Genomic DNA, 22,236 nt, shown 5'->3' on the forward strand with positions numbered 1-22,236 from the left:
GACTAATATTATGCATCCCATTTTTTATCAAGTAATAGTTTAGGATAAGTTAATTTTCACAGAACTGATACTGGAAAATTTACATAATTTTATTGAGATGTGAAATCAATTACATAATGAGACAAAAGACCTCAAGAAAACTATTAGTAACTCAGTTTCAATTATGTTAGAGCTTGGGTCTAAATATATTTCGTGATAAAATTGCTGTTGTTTTAATTGGCAAAGGTACTTTTTGGGGAAATAAACTACTTTTCTTAAAAAGTGTTGACTCAGAAGTATGTAAGGACTAAAATGGGTATTAATCATTGCTTTAAGATATGATTTGAATATCAACATTCAATCAGTTTTCTAATAAGAAAAGTAATATATCCATTGGCCTGCTAGATTAAAGAATCATAAACACAAACATAATGGAATATGCATCATTTCCTTTGGAGTCTGAAACATTTTTTGCTCAATTCTCTACAGGGTTAGAGGGAAAAAAAATCAAGCAATCTTGTATATGCAGTATAAGTAATTCCCAAAAGAAGTCACAAGTCCTGTTTTTGTTTATTCTTGAATTGAGTATGCAAATTTATTCCTTATCTGTACCTTAACTTTACTTACAAACATCCTTTACCTAAACCAGAAAATGGTCTTATTTATAAATTAATTTTATCTTTTGTTGTTAGAAAAGAGAAAAATGGAATTTAAAATAAATAGTGAGAAAGGAGATATAAAGCCAAGTTCATCGGCAAAAGGAGGATACTCATATCAGAGAAAAATATTTTAAAAACCTGATATAAACATTCAAAATGAGGAATAATGAATATTATTAAAATGATATTTCACATATTGGAAAATGTTGGAAAGCATGCAAAATCACATAAAACCATTGACATTTTTGAAATACACTCCCATCTTCTTTTTCTCTTGTGCATATACATAAATGCAAATAGTGTCACTATTTTTACCTTAATAACTTTATAAATAACCATATATTGATTGATATTCTATTATAAGAGCCTCAAATAAGTAAGCCAGCTGCAATAAATATTTATAAAAAAGACTATTCCTTACCGACACATAGGACCACTTTTCTCCACCACACAAATCCCACCATTTTTGCAATAATTTAATGGACACTCTAAAAAGAAACATCAAAAAAGAATACAGTTAATTATAAATATTATTGGGAAATAATTTATATATAACTGTTAGTTATTGCATTAAACCTGATCTCTGAGAGTAAATGGCTTCCAGCTTGGTAATAGCAAAAAAATTCTAGGGTAATTGCCTCACCCCTAAAATTTCAATGGGGGCTCTTCTGTCCTGGGTGTGTTCATGTCCTTCATGTGCCCGAGTGAGACGACTCTGCACCTTCTTCTCCACTGCATTAGGTACAATCTACCTATTTAGAATATATTTTCATGATGTGATTATACTGGAATCTTTTGTTGACTAGAACATTTCTTTCATTCCACACAATAGTCACTATATCATGGCTGATTAATGCTTATCATGGGAACCCTTGATTTTTGGTAAAGTAAATGACTCATGTGCATGTATATATCTTTGTCCATGCACCTGGCATAATTCAAGTCAGTTCTTCCTGCCCCATGACCTATTTCATTGCTTGCATTGCTCCCTAGTTCTTGTTTAGCATGAGCACTTATTTCAAAGGCAGTTTTCGAATGGGTCAAAAAGAAGCTAAGTATTTTCACATTGCTTCTACTGAGGACAGAGTTAGCACTTTCAGCTCTTCATACTGCATTCATTTACACTGCCTCCTTGTATTCTCATTGCACAATTCTGATCCACTAAGAGCTGCCAATTTTCCTATTCTCTTAAAGCCTGACTTGAATTTCCTGGCTTTTTTTTTTAACACCTTCTTTCTTGCAGGATACCATTCCTTCTTTATTGGGCTATTTCAACTCCAATACCTGGGTGAAAACCTTCACTATCTTTAATTTTTAATACAACAAAATATTCTGAGTATGTCTTGAAAGTCTGGCACTGAGCTAAGAACCAGAAATGTAATAATTAATAATATTGGCAGCTTAAAATGGCTGGTAATGCTGCAGATACTGGAGCCAACTGCCTGAGTTGGAACCTCAGCTCAATTTATTAGCTGTGTAATATACTGAGGAAGACAGTTTATCTCTCTGTGTTTCAGGTTTATCTCTATAAAACAGAATTAAAAATATTTCCTATCTAGTTTTATCTATAGGGTTGTTGAAACTCTTAGAAAAATATATAACTCCTACTGTGCATTTAATAAATACAATTTTAAAAATATATAGTCATGGTTTCTATTGTCATTGACATTCCAGCCTCACAGAGGATGCAAAAAAAAAGTAAGAAGGGATTAAAATATGGTATGAAAAGTAATCTCTTGGGATGGATTTACCAAAGGTGACAGAGGCACCCTGGAGAGTACCTCAGTCAAATCTGAGGAGTAAGAAAAGGTTTCTGAGGTGAATTAGTGGCATTTATTTAGCAGGAATATTTTTGCGTAAATGTATGCTTAAAGACATTCCAGAAGAACATGTAATGTGTTGGAGGAACTGGAGGAAGTCCAGCCTGGTTGGATTGTTAATGATATGAAGAGGTGATGAGAAAAGGTCAGAGAAACAAAAATCCAGCATAGGGAGACTCAAGTGAGACTAGGACTTTAAGAAGGGGAACATCAGGCTTCATGCTTTAGAAAGAGAATTCTGCCTAGAGTGTGCTATGTCAACAGAAAGGTCAAGATTGAAATTGAAGAGCTCTGTTAAGAGTCTTATAACAATCTAGGAAGAAATTATGATTGTCTAATTGAATACAGTGGGCAGGGGTGGAGGGTGAGAGCTGTAGGAATTAAAGAAGTATTTAAATGGTGTCATTGTAACATCTTGGTGACTATTTGGAAGAATCAAAGGCGGTGTTCAAACTTTTGGCTGTACCAATGGCAAGTGATGCTTTAATTCATTGAGCTGAGTTATTTATGGAGAAGGAAGATTTTTTAAAAAAAGTTTTAAATATTAATTTTTTAGAAGTTGTTGAATACAATACCTTTATTTTATTTATTTTTATGTGGTGCTGAAGATAGAACCCAGGGCCTTGTATGTGCTAGACGAGCACTCTACTGCTGAGCCATAATCCCAGCCCCAGAGAAGGAAGATTTTTAAAGGGAATGATGATGCTAGGTTTAAATGCCCAAGGGACTTCCAAGTGGAAGTGGAATCTCTATATGTGACCCCAGGTGAAATACCAGTTAGAGATATAGACCTGAAGATTCTCTTCAGATGCTTTCTTTTGCCTTCCAGATATCATTCATTTCTAGGAATGCTCCTCAAATCATTTTTTTCAAATTTTTTTTTCACAACAACTTTATTTTATTGATTTATTTTTATGTGTGCTGGGGATCAAATTCAGGATCTCACATTTGCTAGGCAAGCACTCTACCACTGAGCTCCAGCTTCAACCCCTCCTGAAATAATTTTGAGATCATAGTTTTAAGTACCATGGAGTCACACAGATATAATTGTTGTCTTTATGGAAATAGACTAACCTTAGTAGAGGAAGAGAAACCCATTTACTTCAGTAGAGAAAAGGTACTGATCATGAAGTATAGTAAAAAAGTGAAGAAAAGAGACAGAGGTTCCATTCAGGCAACATTCACTGACTTAAATATTGGAGGAAAAGGTGTTCTGAGAGATTTTCCAGCCAATCATTGAACACGTGGGAAGAGATGCCAGAGGCATTAGGAAAGAGGACGTCAGAAGAGAGGGAAATTCGAGGTCAAAACTGAAATGTCATGTGTCTAGTATGATTTTTGGTTTCAAAAACTTTTAGCAATTTGCTTTCCCAGGAGTATATTTTCCATCTTGGCCTTTGTCTATCTTCTTTATTTAACTAATCAGAGAAGTGGGGTGTTGAGAATAAGAATAAAGAGCAACCCCTACCAGGCATGCACCATTGAATAGAAGAATATAAAACTTTCTGCATAAACAAGATCTTAGCTGGTTTAACTAAAAAGAGTCCACCAATATGATGGAGCACAAGTAGACCTAAAACTTGTTAGAAAAACATTTTATGGTTATTTTTTTTCTTAAGTACACTTTTAGTCTTCCTTAAGCAATGGTTTTGTTCTATTGAAAAAGCAGCAAAGTGTCTGATACTGCAAAGCATCAGAGTACATAAAGCACAGTACTACTGCACATTTTCTTCTAGGGTCATTAATTTTTACTTTGATTAGAGAGAGTAAAATATAGGCTTGCTTTATATCAGAATGATTGTGTGGGAATCTAAAGGCATTTTCTTGTGCTGTACATCAGAGCACCAAATAAAGAACAAAATGTTGACTGAAAAAAGGAGGGCATCCTGGTGTTTTGGAGGGCAAAAGTCTTATAGATTGTTTCTGCAAGAAGTTTTTATGTTTCTATTTTATATTCAGGTACTTTATTCATAATATGAAGAGATGGTGTAAAAGTATTTTTGTCTTTAATTTTCTCAAAATAATTTCCAGTACTGAGGATGGGGAAGGGAATGGATATGACTAGTTAGTAATGAACAGTTAGTTTTTCTAGTATATAAGAAGTAGGAATCCACGGGGGTGGCATCAGAATTAGCACAGATCACGACTTTTTTGCTACAGTAAAGTCATACTGGCTTGTTTCCTCTTGAGTTGGTTTTTATGATCATGTGTCTGGAAGCCCAGACAATTCACATCGATTACACAGAAATATTCTGGGCCAAATTCACATTTATTACCATTCTGGTATATCACTTTGGGCATGCAGGAACACATACATTAAAAGCAAATGTAACTGCTAAGCTTAAATATGCAACCAGGTACCTATTTTGTTTTCTCTTAATGTATACAGAGACCTTATGTGGAAGTTTTTTGGGGAGATGGAGAATCATATGAGCCCTTATTTTCCCTCTCTGATACCTGGCTCAAGCAAATTTGAGTTGTGTGACTTTGGGACCTTTAAGTCCCAGGTTCTTCATGTATAAATTAAACATTATATTACTTCTTTATAGTGACTTCTGGGAAAATGGAACTCAATTTACTAAGTTTATTTGTGACATTTCTATACTAGTGGATGGTATGTATGAGGTGTTAAATAATTGTTCTCATTCATCTCTACATTGGTTGGAGTGGTTCTCTCTGTTACCTGTGCAACCTAATTTCATGACTACCTCTGTCCTTCTCCATCCTCTCCTCCTCCTTTTCCTCTCTCCCCTAACATTATAATCATATCACTATGCAAATTTACTGAATGCCTCCTATGTGTCAGGATTGTATGAAGAGTTTTACTGTGTCCTCTCACTTGATCATCATCACATTATGTGGCATATGTCATAACCATCTTCATTTTACAGACCAGGAAACTGAGGCTTCAAGTAATCAACATAACTTGTTTGATTTAATAAGTTATATATAAATAGCAAAGAACCATTTAGACCAGAACTAAATCTTATTCATCTAGAAATGTCAAATTTTTCGCTATTTAGTTCAGGATTTCAACTGCATGTGATTCTTAATATGACATGCTCAGGAAACCCTGTGAGTCATGGGACATCTACTTGCTGTCACAGATAAATATGCACATACACAATAATCTGCATAAGGTTTGAAGAGGCCTACAGATCCTATGTACCCACCAGAAGAGCTTGAGAGGCAAGCCAGCTCCCAAGCGGGTAGAGATTATTTTTTCATCTTGAATCCCAGCACAGGGAATGGAAGAGAGATTACCGAGTCTAGAAATTTGAAATAACTTCCATGGTACTTGCCTGAGAACATTTTCTGATTTAGTTTTGTTTTCTTTTTAAGCCCTTCTAAAACTTTATTAACCTATATTGTCATCCTCATCCTCATCCCCATCAGTATATATTGCTACATATATGAGATTATATTTGTAATATCCCATCCTACAATTTTATATTTTTAATGTCTTTTTTGTGCTTTTGTGTACTGGGAATTGAAACCAAAGGTGCTTTACCAATGAGCTACATCCCAAGCCCGTTTTATTTTTTTTATTTTAAGACAGAGCCTTGCTAAATTGCTGAGGCTGGCCTCAAAGTTGTGCTCTTCCTGCCTCAGCCTCCCATGTTGCTAGGATTATAGGTGTATACTATCACGTCCAGTTTTAATGCCTTTTTCTAATTCTCCTTCAAATGCATGATTATCATAATTAGAGCATCAACTTAGCATAAATTTTATTAAACTCTACCACTGCAAATAACTAGAGAAACATTTCCCATTTAAGTTTAGCCAGGCAAATTCTAGTCAATAATTTCTTATTTTATAAGCCATTGAAACTTGAAAATAATCTGCCTTTCCAATGTAACTTAGGAACAGACAGGATTCACTGAAATATACTTAACTGAGCCTGATGGTCTTTTAATGTCCTATACCCTGAGGTAGGTGAGGCCAGATGTTTGTGGTGTGTTGTGTAAGCACAATGGGGATTACTGGATGCTGTAAGGATGGGGCCCATAAAACACTACGAAATGCTGAACTACCTAAAAGTAATATGATGTTTGGAAAGAAAGAAGAATATACAACGTACACTGACAAAACTTTAGCATGGGTGAGTCTCAAAGGCATCTGTAAAAACAGAAGTATGCACGTTATCCTATTTGATTGATCAACCCTAAAGCATATAAAATGTAAATAGAGAAAATGCAATATAATATGGATTTTATTTCTGAAACCTGTGTTTCACTTATTCGTTATTTTACCCTAATCCAAGAGCTGTGTCAATATGACCTACAAATGAACTGGAAGTGATTGGTTCTGGACTGAAACAGGCAGCGCAACAACAATATGTCCTCTAGTATTATCTACAGCTTGCCTATCACTCGGCTTAAGTGGCAAGACTTCTGTTTTTCTGACCCTATTTCTAAAGGTAGATCATGTCAAAGCAGACAATAAATCATAGCATGTTTTGACTTGTGTTCAAAAAGGACTGTTGTAAAAAAAATGAACTTACCTTTTGTAAATAATTCTGGGTATGTCAGTACTGTGTTTTAATTGTTTCAAAAGAACAGGAGTATCTCACTTTTAGCTTTTTTACTCTTTAAAAGAGTAACCAGATTTTCTTTGGGGTACCTTATCTGAAGTCTAAGCATGCCTGATACAGAAATAATGCCAAAGAGCATTGTTTTTGCATAATATCTTTGTATATTTTATGACCCCAGATCTGCTCACTTTTTTATTTCCTATCATGCTCATAAAATTCAGTGCTGAGTACTAGCTTATAGCTATAAAAAATAAACCCTTTTTGCACTATGATTTGATTATAATATCATGCTTTTGTCATTCATTTTTCTCCTCTCCTGAAAGAGAAAATATATTTTTATCTATATTTGACATAAAATATTTCCATTTTATTTAGGAGCTATGATTATTTAAGAACAGCCAAACTATCCACAGTGTTGGTGAGCTGGAATGCAGCTATTAGAAGAGGTGCATGCCAGAGCTCCATTACACATTACAACAGCTCTTAAGATTGAATATATCTTTTACTACTGATTTCTATTATCTTTTAGTTGCGACAGAATTACATTGCCCCTGTTATTTTATGTATCCTTCATGAAATAAAAATTCAATTACTCAGGAGGGATGTTAACAATAGACTATAATAAATTAGATAATTTCAAAGCAGTTTTGATAAAAGTATCATCACTGATATACACTATCATCTCTCATTCTGCATAAGTGCTTCAAGGTCATAAGAAATAAAAATGAGAGTTAATCTGAAGTGTGATAAATCTTCTTTAAAATACACGACTAGAACATGTAAATAGGTAGCTCTTAGGAAGAAGAAGAGAAAAGTACAATTACTTAAAAATTAATAATGTTAGATTATATAGGATTTCTTTATTATAGAAACCACTAAATTTTCAGATTATTAAATACTAACATTCTTAAATTAGATTACATTGAATTAGAATTACATAGTCTTTTCTTTAGAGAATACTGTGTGAAACAAGCATGAGTCCATTATATTATGTGTTTTTAATTTTTTTAAAAGTTTCATTTAGATAGTAGAGGGAACTGTGACCAAACACAGAGCAGGCCCAGCGGCCTGCTGAGGGGCAGAGCCGCCCCCCACCACCCTCGCCTGCCAGGTAGGGGAAGGGTGACCACCGACAGAAAAGGCCCAGTGGCCCGCGGCGGGACAGAGCTTCCAATCACTCCTGCAAGGTAGGCGGGCCTGCGACCCACCGGCAGAAGAGGAGCAGCCGCCTGCTGAGAGGCTGAGCCGCCCCCTCCCCCTGCGCCGGCATAGTAGAGGGAACTGTGACCAAACACAGAGCAGGCCCAGCGGCCTGCTGAGGGACAGAGCCGCACCCCACCCCCCTCGCCTGCCAGGTAGGGGAAGGGTGACCACCGACAGAAAAGGCCCAGTGGCCCGCGGCGGGACAGAGCTTCCAATCACTCCTGCAAGGTAGGCGGGCCTGCGACCCACCGGCAGAAGAGGAGCAGCCGCCGGCTGAGAGGCTGAGCCGCCCCCTCCCCCTGCGCCGGCATAGTAGAGGGAACTGTGACCAAACACAGAGCAGGCCCAGCGGCCTGCTGAGGGGCAGAGCCGCCCCCCACCCCCCTCGCCTGCCAGGTAGGGGAAGGGTGACCACCGACAGAAAAGGCCCAGTGGCCAGCGGCGGGACAGAGATTCCAATCACTCCTGCAAGGTAGGCGGGCCTGCGACCCACCGGCAGAAGAGGAGCAGCGGCCTGCTGAGAGGCAGAGCCGCCCCCTCCCCCCCGCGCCTGCAAGGTAGTCGGAACTGTGACCACTATCAGAACAGGTCAGACCTGCAACCGAGAGACAGAACAGGCCCAGTGGCCTGAGGAAGGGTAGAGCCGCCCCCCCCCCCACGCCTGCAAAGTAGGCAGACCTGCGACCCACTGGCAGTACAGCCCCAGAGGCCTGCAGAGGGGCAGTGCCGCTGCCTGCGCCTGCAAAGTAGGCAGAACTGCGACCACCGACAGAACAAGCCTAGCGGCCCGCAGAGGGACAGAGCCGCCGCCCGCGCCTGCAAGGTCGGCGGACCTGCTACCGACTGGCAGAGCAGGCCCAGCGGCCTGCCGGCGTGGTAGGCACATTGCCCCAATTGGAGGAGGGGCAGAGCCGCCACCCGCGCCTGCGAGGGAGACTTTGCAACTATACAAGACCAATATAAATATATAGGGGGAAAATTCAATAGCACAACAGTTTCACCAAGTAGAAAGGAACGCGAACAGTATGAAGAGACAAGGAAAGAAAGGACCACAAGCATTGCAGGTCAACTCAACGTTAGAAGACGTAATAGCTGCAGCTGATGGAATGTCAGATAAAGAATTCAGGATATACATGCTTCAGATGATCTGGAGTCTCAAGGAAGACATCAGACAGCAAAATCAGACAATGAAAGATCACTTCAACAATGAATTACATAAACAAATCCAAGAAGCAAAAGATCAACTATACAGGGAAATAGAGGTTATAAAAAACAAACAAACAGAAATCCTAGAAATGCAGGAAGCAATAAGCCAACTTAAAAACTCAATTGAGAATACTACCAGCAGAGTAGAACACTTAGAAGACAGAACATCAGACAATGAAGATAAAGTATTTCAACTTGAAAAGAACATAGACAGCTCAGCAAGACTGTTAAGAAACCATGAGCAGAACATCCAAGAAATATGGGATAACATCAAGAGACCAAATTTAAGAGTCATTGGGATACAGGAAGGAACAGAGTTTCAAACCAAAGGAATGAGCAATCTATTCAATGAAATAATACGAGAAAACTTCCCAGACTTGAAGAATGAGACAGAACCCCAAATCCTAGAAGCCTACAGGACGCCGAATGTGCAAAATCATAAGAGACCCACACCTAGACACATTATAATGAAGATGCCCAACATACAGAATAAGGAGAGAATTTTAAAAGCTACAAGAGAAAGGAAGCAGATCACATTTAGGGGTAAGCCAATCAGGATAACAGCTGATCTTTCAACACAGACTCTGAAAGCTAGAAGATCCTGGAATAACATATTTCAAACACTGAAAGAAAATGGGTTCCTAACAAGAATTGTGTTTCCAGCGAAATTAAGCTTCAGGATGGAAGATGAAATTAAAACCTTCCACGATAAACAAAAGTTAAAAGAATTTGCAGCTAGAAAACCATCTCTTCTAAACATCCTTGGCAAAACATTTAAGGAAGAGGAAATGGAAAATAACAATGAAAACCAACAGTGGGAGGTAGGACACTAAAGGGGGGAAAATATTCAAAGTGGAAAACAAACCATATTTAGTAACATAAATAAACAAATATGGCTGGAAGAACAACCCATATCTCAATAATAACCCTAAATGTTAATGGCTTAAACTCACCAATCAAGAGACACAGGCTAGTAGAATGGATCACAAAACAAGACCCAATGATATGCTGCCTACAGGAGATGCATTTGATAGGAAAAGACATACATAGGCTGAAGGTGAAAGGTTGGGAAAAATCATATCACTCATATGGACTTCGGAAACAAGCAGGAGTATCCATACTCATATCAAATAAAATAGATTTTAAGCCAAAGTTAATCAAAAGGGATAAAGAGGGACACTACATACTGCTCAAGGGAACCATACACCAACAAGACATAACAATCATAAATATATATGCCCCAAACAATGGTGCAGCTATGTTCATCAAACAAACTCTTCTCAAGTTCAAGAGTCTAATAGACCACCATACAATAATCATGGGAGACTTCAACACACCTCTATCACCACTGGACAGATCTTCCAAACAAAAGTTGAATAAGGAAACTATAGAACTCAATAACACAATTAATAACCTAGACTTAATTGACATATATAGAATATACCACCCAACATCAAGCAGTTACACTTTTTTCTCAGCAGCACATGGATCCTTCTCAAAAATAGATCATATATTATGTCACAGGGAAACTCTTAGACAATACAAAGGAGTAGAGATAATACCATGCATCCTATCTGATCATAATGGAATGGAACTGAAAATCAACGATAAAAGAAGGAAGGAAAAAGAATACATCACTTGGAGAATGAACAATAGGTTACTGAATGACCAATGGGTTACAGAAGACATCAAGGAGGAAATTAAAAAAATTCTTAGAGATTAATGAAAACACAGACACAACATATCGGAATCTATGGGACACATTGAAAGCAGTTCTAAGAGGAAAATTCATTGCTTGGAGTTCATTCCTTAAAAAAAGTAAAAACCAACAAATAAATGATCTCATACTTCATCTCAAAATCCTAGAAAAAGAAGAGCAAAACAACAGCAAAAGAAGTAGAAGGCAAGAAATAATTAAAATCAGAGCTGAAATCAATGAAATCGAAACAAAAGAAACAATTGAAAAAATTGACAAAACTAAAAGTTGGTTCTTTGAAAAAATAAACAAAATCGACAGACCCTTAGCCATGCTAGCGAAGAGAAGAAGAGAGAGAACTCAAATCACTAACATACGGGATGAAAGAGGCAATATCACAACAGACACTTCAGAAATACAGAAGATAATCAAAAATTATTTTGAATCCTTATACTCCAATAAATTAGAAGATAGTGAAGGCATAGATAAATTTCTTAAGTCATATGATCTGCCCAGATTGAGTCAGGAGGATATAGACAACCTAAACAGACCAATATCAATTGAGGAAATAGAAGAAACCATCAAAAGCCTACCAACTAAGAAAAGCCCAGGACCGGATGGGTATACAGCAGAGTTTTACAAAACCTTTAAAGAGGAACTAATACCAATACTTTTCAAGCTACTTCGGGAAATAGAAAAAGAGGGAGAACTTCCAAATTCATTCTACGAGGCCAACATCACCCTGATACCTAAACCAGACAAAGACACTTCAAAGAAAGAAAACTACAGACCAATATCTCTAGTGAACCTAGATGCAAAAATCCTCAATAAAATTCTGGCCACTCGGATACAAAAACATATCAAAAAAATTGTGCACCATGATCAAGTAGGATTCATCCCTGGGATGCAAGGCTGGTTCAATATACGGAAATCAATAAATGTTATTCACCACATCAATAGACTTAAAAATAAGAACCATATGATCATCTCGATAGATGCGGAAAAAGCATTCGACAAAGTACAGCATCCCTTTATGTTCAAAACTCTAGAAAAACTAGGGATAACAGGAACATACCTCAATATTGTAAAAGCAATCTATGCTAAGCCTCAGGCTAGCATCATTCTGAATGGAGAAAAATTGAAGGCATTCCCTCTAAAATCTGGAACAAGACAGGGATGCCCTCTCTCACCACTTCTGTTCAACATAGTTCTCGAAACACTGGCCAGAGCAATTAGACAGACGAAAGAAATTAAAGGCATCAAAATAGGAAAAGAAGAACTTAAATTATCACTATTTGCAGATGACATGATTCTATACCTAGCAGACCCCAAAGGGTCTACAAAGAAACTATTAGAGCTAATAAATGAATTCAGCAAAGTGGCAGGATATAAAATCAACACGCATAAATCAAAGGCATTCCTGTATATCAGCAACAAATCCTCTGAAATGGAAATGAGGACAACCACTCCATTCACAATATCTTCAAAAAAAATAAAACACTTGGGAATCAACCTAACAAAAGAGGTGAAAGACTTATACAATGAAAACTACAGAACCCTAAAGAGAGAAATACAAGAAGATCTTAGAAGATGGAAAAATATACCCTGTTCATGGATAGGCAGAACTAACATCATCAAAATGGCGATATTACCAAAAGTTCTCTATAGGTTTAATGCAATGCCAATCAAAATCCCAACGGCATTTCTTGTAGAAATAGAGAAAGCAATCATGAAATTCATATGGAAAAATAAAAGACCCAGAATAGCAAAAACAATGCTAAGCAGGAAGTGTGAATCAGGCGGTATAGCGATACCAGACTTCAAACTATATTACAGAGCAATAGTAACAAAAACAGCATGGTACTGGTACCAAAACAGGCGGGTGGACCAATGGTACAGAATAGAGGACACAGAAACCAATCCACAAAACTACAACTATCTTATATTTGATAAAGGGTCTAAAAGCATGCAATGGAGGAAGGATAGCATCTTCAACAAATGGTGCTGGGAAAACTGGAAATCCATATGCAACAAAATGAAACTGAATCCCTTTCTCTCGCCATGCACAAAAGTGAATTCAAAATGGATCAAGGAGCTTGATATCAAATCAGAGACACACCGTCTGATAGAAGAAAAAGTTGGCTACGATCTACATACTGTGGGGTCGGGCTCCAAATTCCTCAATAGGACACCCATAGCACAAAAGTTAATAACTAGAATCAACAAATGGGACTTACTCAAACTAAAAAGTTTTTTCTCAGCAAAAGATACAATAAGAGAGGTAAATAGAGAGCCTACATCCTGGGAACAAATCTTTACTCCTCACACTTCAGATAGAGCCCTAATATCCAGAGTATACAAAGAACTCAAAAAATTAGACAATAAGAGAACAAACAACCCAATCAACAAATGGGCCAAGGACCTGAACAGACACTTCTCAGAGGAGGACATACAATCAATCAACAAGTACATGAAAAAATGCTCACCATCTCTAGCAGTCAGAGAAATGCAAATCAAAACCACCCTAAGATACCATCTCACTCCAGTTAGATTGGCAGCCATTATGAAGTCAAACAACAACAAGTGCTGGCGAGGATGTGGGGAAAAGGGTACACTTGTACATTGCTGGTGGGACTGCAAATTGGTGCAGCCAATTTGGAAAGCAGTATGGAGATTTCTTGGAAAGCTGGGAATGGAGCCACCATTTGACCCAGCTATTCCCCTTCTCGGTCTATTCCCTAAAGACCTAAATAGAGCATGCTACAGGGACACTGCTACATCGATGTTCATAGCAGCACAATTCACAATAGCTAGACTGTGGAACCAACCTAGATGCCCTTCAATGGATGAATGGATAAAAAAAATGTGGCATTTATACACAATGGAGTATTACTCTGCATTAAAAAATGACAAAATCATAGAATTTACAGGGAAATGGATGGCATTAGAGCAGATTATGCTAAGTGAAGCTAGCCAATCCCTAAAAAACAAATGCCAAATGTCTTCTTTGATATAAGGAGAGTAACTAAGAACAGAGTAGGGTCGAAGAGCATGAGAAGAAGATTAACATTAAACAGGGATGAGAGGTGGGAGGGAAAGGGAGAGAGAAGGGAAAATGCATGGAAATGGAAGGAGACCCTCAGAGTTATACAAAAGTACATACAAGAGGAAGTGAGGGGAAGGGGAAAAATAATACAAGGGGGACAAACGAATGTCAGTAGAGGGGGCAGAGAGAGAAGAGGGGAGGGGAGGGGAGGGGAGGGGCGACAGTAGAGGATAGGAAAGGCAGCAGAATACAACAGACACTAGTATGGCAATATGTAAATCAATGGATGTGTAACTGATGTGATTCTGCAATCTGTATATGGGGTAAAAATGGGAGCTCATAACCCACTTGAATCAAATTGTGAAATATGATATATCAAGTACTATGTAATGTTTTGAACAGCCAACAATAAAAAATTTAAAAAAAAAAAAAGTTTCATTTAAGGTCAATATCCTCCCTGCCCCAAAACAAATCACAGAAATTCAATTAGCTAGGTGCAGTGGAACATGTCTGTAATCCCAGCAGCTCAGGAGGATGAGGCAGGAGAATCGCAAGTTTGAGGTCAGCCTCAGCAACTTAGTGAGACCCTAAGCAAATTAACCAAATCCCATTTCAAAATTTAAAAAAATAAATAAAATAGGACTAGGGATGTGGTTTGGGATTAAGCACCCCTGGATTCAATCCCTGGTACCCCCCACCCCAAAAAGAAAAGAAACATTCAATTAGTCCATGATTGCTATTATTTAGGAAGTCAACCTTTAATATTTTTATACTACCTGCAGGTTAAGGTATTGGGTCATACAACAAAGAATATTTGAATGGAAACAAAGTACCTGAACAGCTAGACTCATCAATTTGGAAATCCATGCAGTCAGCAAAGCCGTCGCAGCGCTGGTGAGCAGGGACGCAGCTGTCAGAAGAGGTGCACACCAGAGCTCCATTAGAACAGCTCTTATTGGCTAAAATAAAGAATAATGACCCTGGTTATAAGCATGCCTTTATTTTTTCCAAGCATTTCTCTTAATGAAATAATAAGATCGTTTATTATATTACTGTCCATTTTTTTTCTAGACCTGTACTTTAGAAAAACGGTTCTTTTTGAGAAAATTTTCATTAAGTTGAAAATTTCTCCCAAAATTTTGTCAATAAAATAATTTCCCAAATACATATTTTTAAGACTGAATTGTGCATATTCCCCTCAATTGATGTTGAACTCCTAATTCTTAATAAAATGATATTTTATTTGGAGATGGGGCTTTTCAGGAGGTAATTAAAGTTAAGTGAAATCATCAGAGCCTAATCCAATGACATGAATGTCCTTACAAGAAGAGAAATACCAGGAATGTGAATGTATAGAAGAAAGGTCATATGAGGACCTAGCAAGAAGGCAGCCACCTACTAGCCAAGGAGAGGAGACTTCATACCCTCCAGTTCCTTGATCTTGGTCCTTCCAACCTCCAGAATTGTGAGAAAATAAATTTCTGTTATTTAAGCCATCCAGTCTGAGGTATTTTGTCATCGTAGGCCAAGCAGAACAATACAAGAACTATGCTGTATTACACATAAATTGCATGCACTATAAAGTCTTAATTGATTTCAGGAGTCAGCTAGATGTCTTTGTAGATTTTTCCTCTCCTAATGTCTCTAATATTAAGTATAATTAATATGACAAAGACTGCAATTTCTTTTAATATTCAACTTCCAAATGGGGCTTAACTCTTGGGTAGTCACTGGATACCCAGTAGATCTGAGTGATGGCGTACAATGAAGTTCAATGTACTACAAGCTTGTTCCTTTACAGCATCATGACCATGCATCATGGAAGAACAGTTATATGTCCAGGAATTCTTGCTGTGGATCATTAATGGAGTGTGATCTGGCTTCAAGGGACAAGAATTCTAATAGGTTAGAGATGCCATGCTCACAAAACTTTGGTTGTTTCGGAAGAAAAATACCTTATTGATGTCCTTCAGGAGCACTGTCAAGGACAAGCTGGTTCTGCAAACTCTTCCTCCCTTGGATGTGAGTCTGCATACATTTACTTATATCTTCTGCCTCTACTGGGAAACTCACTTCTTGTCCTAAAACTGAATTCTTATGTGCTTGCTTCCTCTTCTCAAGTCTCTTTAGGATTACAGCTTTCCATGAAGCTTTGGTTTAGACTCATTTTATGAGTTAGAGCTGAAAGAGAATCCCTCATTTCAGGCTACCACCATGTGTGAAGCCTGGTTCCTCTCTGTTCTGTTTCAGCAGGCCTGGGTAAAGGGCTGATCTATATTTTCTCTTTCTACTGTGCCAATGTTTATCTTCATCTTGTTGCTAAGGCTTTTTATAGGATAGTTCTATCTAGCATTGTTATATGTCTAGAGCAGGGGACCTATATCCAACCCTGAACCCACTGTACTCTTTTGTCAGAGTCTGGATACTTTTCAAAAGCATTGAATGATACTGATATTAACTTACACTTCCGTTCCAACCCTGCTCTTTTGAGTCTTAGGATATAGAAGAGATAATGTCAAGGGCAGCACTGGACAAAGAGAGCTCTCTGGAACTTAATCCATTTTAATGAGAACAACTCTGACTTAATTAATAGTATCACACACAATACCTTATTTGAACATTTAGTCTATATACTGCTAAAACCTTTAAAAATATTGGTCTGGAAAATTCTTTGAACTAGAATAAAGAAAATCAAGACACAATCTTTTCAAGGCAAACAGATAATTTCGACGACCCAGGGATAAACATCCCCATGCATGGGTCTTGTACAGATTTTTGTCAACATGTCACTTATTACCTTCTTCAAGTACAATGGGCCAGCAAGAATTGTTTATTTGACGGTTTTGACACTGTTTAGTTTTAAGAACCGCCTGTAAAAATTTATTGTAAAGTTAGGCATGAAAAATTATGTTTTTTAATATATATATCTCCATTGACTGAAAATCCTGGCTCTGTAAACTCTAAGTGATAATCTTTACTGAACAATTTTTCTTAAGGTGCTAGAATAGAATATCAATTCACACCAATAACTATTATTGAATTTCCACTACATGTAAGAAACTCTGCTTTAATACTTAGAGTGGAAAGTGTAGGAGATAAATTTAAAAAGAAAGAGAACAATATATATATATATGTATATATAATTTGACAAAGACAAAGATATACATAATTTGAAAAAGACAAAGAATATATATATATTCTAAAAGACTGCTATAAGATCAAACTTAATTGGCAAAGCATTGGTATATATAAATATTATAAAAACAAGGATTCTTTTAGTGGTTGTAGGTCTATAAAGAACTAAATCAAGATTAGAGTCTTAAAATGCTTTAATTTTAATGTTTTCAGAAAAAGTCATTTAGCAAGGTGGGAATAAAATCCTTAGATGGATAATCAGTAAGTTTGAGTATAGCAGTTGCCATTAGAGGGTTTGAGTCTGGAGGTAGTGTAGATATAAAACAAGGCTAGAACCAGATTGTAGAAATGACTAAGGTCACAGGACATGGATTTCTTTAAGCTTTTCAAAAGAGTTAAATTTTTTTAAGATATGTATTGAAAAGACAATCATTGCAAAAAACAAGTAAACCAGGAAAAAAGAATAACCTTCCAACCCCTACCAGATGCAGAAATTATTGGTAAAAAGTATTGTATATATTAGATATGTATATTCATGTATCTCTGTATATATATGAGCATTATTTTTGTGAGCATACATATTTATGATTCATTTTTTCATTGCAAAGGGCTGAGAGACCATACAGTAGTTAGCAACAACTATTATTTTGAAATCTGGGTACATGGATTATAGACACTATTCATATATCTGTAATGCATATATTTTGAACCTTTGTATTGGAAATACTGATCTATTCATATTTCCTCATCCATTTTCCAATTTGATGAGATGTTAATTTTAAGTTGACTAGATAGATAGTGAAGAGCTCTAACTTGTTATTGGAATAAACCACATCTATTGCACAAACAGCAATGAAACACAAAAAATAAGAAAATAAATGGCTTACATTTATTTATTAAAAGTTTTATTTTTTCTTTTGAATAGAAAGTTAACAGTTAAGATAGATTAAAAATTGCCATTACTTTATAATTTAAAAACAAAAATACAAGTTTCTATAACATTAAAGTTAATGGGTATTCATACATTTTCTTTTTAGAAGTAGGTAGCAAATAAATTGTGAATACAATTAGTATTTACTGGCATCCATAAAGCAAGGGAAATTATATTAAAAACAGAAGAATTAAAATGGGCCATTTTCTATTTCTCCTATTTTATTAATACCTATATAATTTAAAAACATTCCAAAATTTATGCCACATTCTATTTCAAATATTATGTTTTTTTAAAAAAATTCTAAATGGTATTTATTTATTTGCTTATTTATTTATTTATTTATTTGTGGTACAGGAGGTTGAACCCAGGGGCTATATCCCCAGCAACTTTCTTTTTTTAATTTGAGAGAGAGTCTCACTAAGTTGCTGAGGCTGGCCTCAAACTTGTGATCCTCCCGCCTTAGCCTCTAGGCTCACTGGGATTACAAGTGTGCACCACAGCATCTAGCCCTTAAACCTTATGCTTTAAAGCCCATAGAAATTCATACTCTAATCCATCATAATCTTAGAGGTTGATACTCTTTCTTACCAAAATAGGTAAAGTAATATAGAACATTTTGTGGCTTTAAGCCATTCTCTTAGATAGATGATACTTTAAAAATAAGCAATATTAGGAAAATGATCCATTCCAAATCACCAGATATGACACTGAACTCCATAGGTCACATCAGCTGCTAGTGATGAGAAGGTGAACTGTCTGCCTCCCTGCCTGTTTTTCACCTTCCTTTCCATCATTAATGGATAGATGTGTCTCCTGAAGCATTCTCTACCTTCTATTCTTATTCCGGGACCTGGAAGTGAGAACTACAAGGAGACTTCAACCAGCGTCTTTGAGTTCCACCATATGGTTGGGTTGGGACAAGAGGTGGCACCTGCAGCAGATCAACAGAGAGGGAAGGGAAGGTGAGAGTGGCATAGATCAGCTGCTTCCCTTAACCAAATGCCAATCTTCTTCTTTTTTAAAAAAATCAAATGTTAATTGACATGAAATAATTATACATATTTATGGGGTGCCATGTGGCATTTCACTACATGAATCAAATGTATAATGACCAGATCAGGGTAACTGGACTATGTGTTACCTCCAACTCATTTCTCTGTGCTGGGCATTTTCAAATTCTTCTCTAGCAGCTATGTTGAATTATTTTATTATCATCAACTATTGTTGGTTGTCCTGCTATAGAATATTAGAAATTATTCCTTCTACCCAATTCTACCCTTGGACCCATTCATCCTTTCTCCATCCCTCTCTTCTTGAATTCCTTTATATAATGGTCCTTTTTGACTCCAGTTTCAGTCAACTGTTCCATCCTCTCACACTCTTTGATGTAATGACAATCAACAGTCCCAATCCTATTATGTCTTGGGGCTTGTGAGCTTACTGGTTCTCTCATGAACCTTCTTTTTTAAAAATTATTTATTTAGTTTTTCTAATTAGTATACATGACAGCATAATGCTCTTTGACTCATTGTACACAAATAGAGCATGATTTTTCACTTCTCTGGTTGTACACAAAGTAGGGTCATACCATTCATGCGATCAGACATGTACCTAGGGTAATGATGTCCATCTCATTCCACCATCTTTCCTATTCCCATGAACCAACCCATCTCCCCCCTCCCCTTTACCCAACCCAAAGTTCCTCCACTCATCTCTTATCACCCCCCCCCCCCCAATTATAGATTAGCATCCACTTATCAGAGAAAACATTCAGCCTTTGGTTTTTTGAGATTGGCTTACTTTGCTTAGCAAGATGTTCTCTAACTCCATCCACTTATCTGCAAATGCCATAATTTTATTCTCTTTTACTACTCAGTAATAGTCCACTGTGTATATATACCACAGTTTCTTTATCCATTCATCTATTGAAGGGCATCTAGGTTGCTTCCACAGTTTGGCTATTTTGAATTGTGCTGCTATAAACACTGATGTGGCTACATTACAGTAGTATGCTGTTTTTAAGTCCTTTGGGTATAGACCAAGGAGTGAGATAGCTGGGTCAAATGGTGGTTCCATTTCAAATTTTTAAGGACCCTCTATACCGCTTTCCACATTGGTTGCACCAATTTGCAGTCCCACCAGCAATATATGAGCATTCCTTTCCCCCCATATCCTCATCACCACTTATTGTTGCTTGTTTTCTTGATAACTGCCCTTCTGACTGGGGTGAGATGAAATCTTAGAATAGTTTTGATTTGCATTTCTCTAATTACCAGAGATGTTGAACATTTTTAATATATTTGTTGATCGATTCTATATATTCTTCTGACAAGTGTCTGTTCATCTCCTTAGCCCATTTATTGACTGGGTTGTTTATTTGTTCAGTGTTAAGTTTTTGAGTTCTTTATAAATCCTGGAGATTAGTGCTCTATTTTTGTGCGTATGGTAAAAATTTGCTCTCATACTGTAGGCTCTCTCTTCACCTCCTGACTTTTTTTCTTTTGCTCAGAAGAAGCTTTTTAGTTTGTATCCATCCCATTCTTAATTTTATTTCTTGCACTTTATGAGTGTTGTTAAGGAAGTCAGGGCCTAGGGGTGGGGCTGTATGTAGCTCAGTGGTAGAGTGCTTGCCTTGCATGTGTGAGGTACTGGGTTTGATTATCAGCACCACATAAAAATAAATAGATAGATAGATAGATAGATATTGTGTCCATCTACAAGTAAAAGATATCTAAAAAAAAAAAAAAAAAAAAGAAAAGGAAAGGAAGTCGGGGCCTAATCCAACATGATGAAAATCTGGTTTTAGTTTTTTTTCTTTTAGGTGTAGGGTCTCTGGTCTAATTCCTAGGTCCTTGATCCAATTTGAGTTCCATCCTCTCATATTCTTTGATGTAATGACAATTAACAGTTTGGGGCATGGTGAGAGATAGGGGTTTAATTTCATTTTGCTACATACGGATTTCCATTTGTACCAAATGTCATGAACCTTCTTAATATAGTCTCGACTTGTGCAGTATCAAAGGACCACCTATTTCTTCCCAGGATATTGAGTAATAAAAACACCTGAAGAGGGCTGGGGTTGTAGCTCAGTGGTAGAGCATTTGTCTTGCATGTGTGAGGCACTGGGTTTGATCCTCGACATCATATAAAAATAAATAAATAAAGAGACTGTGTCCATCTACAACTAAAAAAAATTAAAAAAAAAAAAAAAACACCTGATGAAATCCTAATCTCTTCCTGACAAAGATTGCTATCAGAGGAGTACCAGAGAAAAAGAGTGTCCCTACCTTTGTGCTGTTGTTCCCTATGATTTAACCGTGCTTATTTTTTAAAATATTTTTTTGAGAAAGGGAATTTATTTCAATAGAAGAACTATCATTTCAGTTTATATAAAAAAAGAGGATGTTTTCAACGGTAAGAAAATATAAAATAGGAATTAATTTAACATTCTGATCACTAGAAAGTTTATTTTTGCAAGAATATAAGGATTTCTGATTTTCCTATCTAAAATTAAGTGCAAAGCACTTAAATAAAATAAATGTATTCTTTAAAAACAGGTTTTAGTTGTAGATAGACACAATATCTTTATTTTTATTTTATTTACTTTTTATGTGATTCTGAGGATTGAACCCAGGGCCTCACGTGTGTGAGGCAAGCAGTCTACCACTGTGCTACAACCCGAGTACTAAACTTATTCTTTTATCCTATGTCCCACTCCACAGCCAACTTCTGAGGAGTTGTCTGATTTCTTTTCTTGTCATTTCCCATTTGTTCTTCAAAAAGATTAATTGTAGAACACTGCCCTCTTATCCACAGAAGATTCTCTCTCAAGATCCTTAGGAATCATGCTTTTCCTAATTTTTATATACTTAGGCCTAATTTTATTTTATCTCTCAGAGACATTCCAACTAATAAATATTCTCTAATGAATACCTTTGATTTAAGATCATTACTTTTTTCTGATGCTCCACCTGTATCTATGACAACAAATGGATTAAAATACGCTGTGGCATGTCAACCATTT

At 36.7% G+C, this 22,236-nt stretch overlaps 1 protein-coding gene across 1 annotated transcript in view; it reads right to left on the minus strand.

Moving 5' to 3' along the window:
• Positions 1-22,236, minus strand: part of Malrd1 (MAM and LDL receptor class A domain containing 1) — a 658,798-nt gene that overhangs the window by 106,982 nt on the left and 529,580 nt on the right. Inside the window, exons 35-36 of the mRNA XM_027928635.2 lie at positions 14,977-15,102; positions 1,060-1,126 (exon numbers count right to left, since the gene is read on the minus strand). Of these exons, the coding sequence (XP_027784436.2) occupies positions 1,060-1,126; positions 14,977-15,102 (193 nt within the window). The remainder of the gene's footprint in view (positions 1-1,059; positions 1,127-14,976; positions 15,103-22,236) is intronic.

Source organism: Marmota flaviventris, chromosome 12, assembly GCF_047511675.1.
Source record: "Marmota flaviventris isolate mMarFla1 chromosome 12, mMarFla1.hap1, whole genome shotgun sequence".
Classification (NCBI taxonomy): Eukaryota; Metazoa; Chordata; class Mammalia; order Rodentia; family Sciuridae; genus Marmota; species Marmota flaviventris.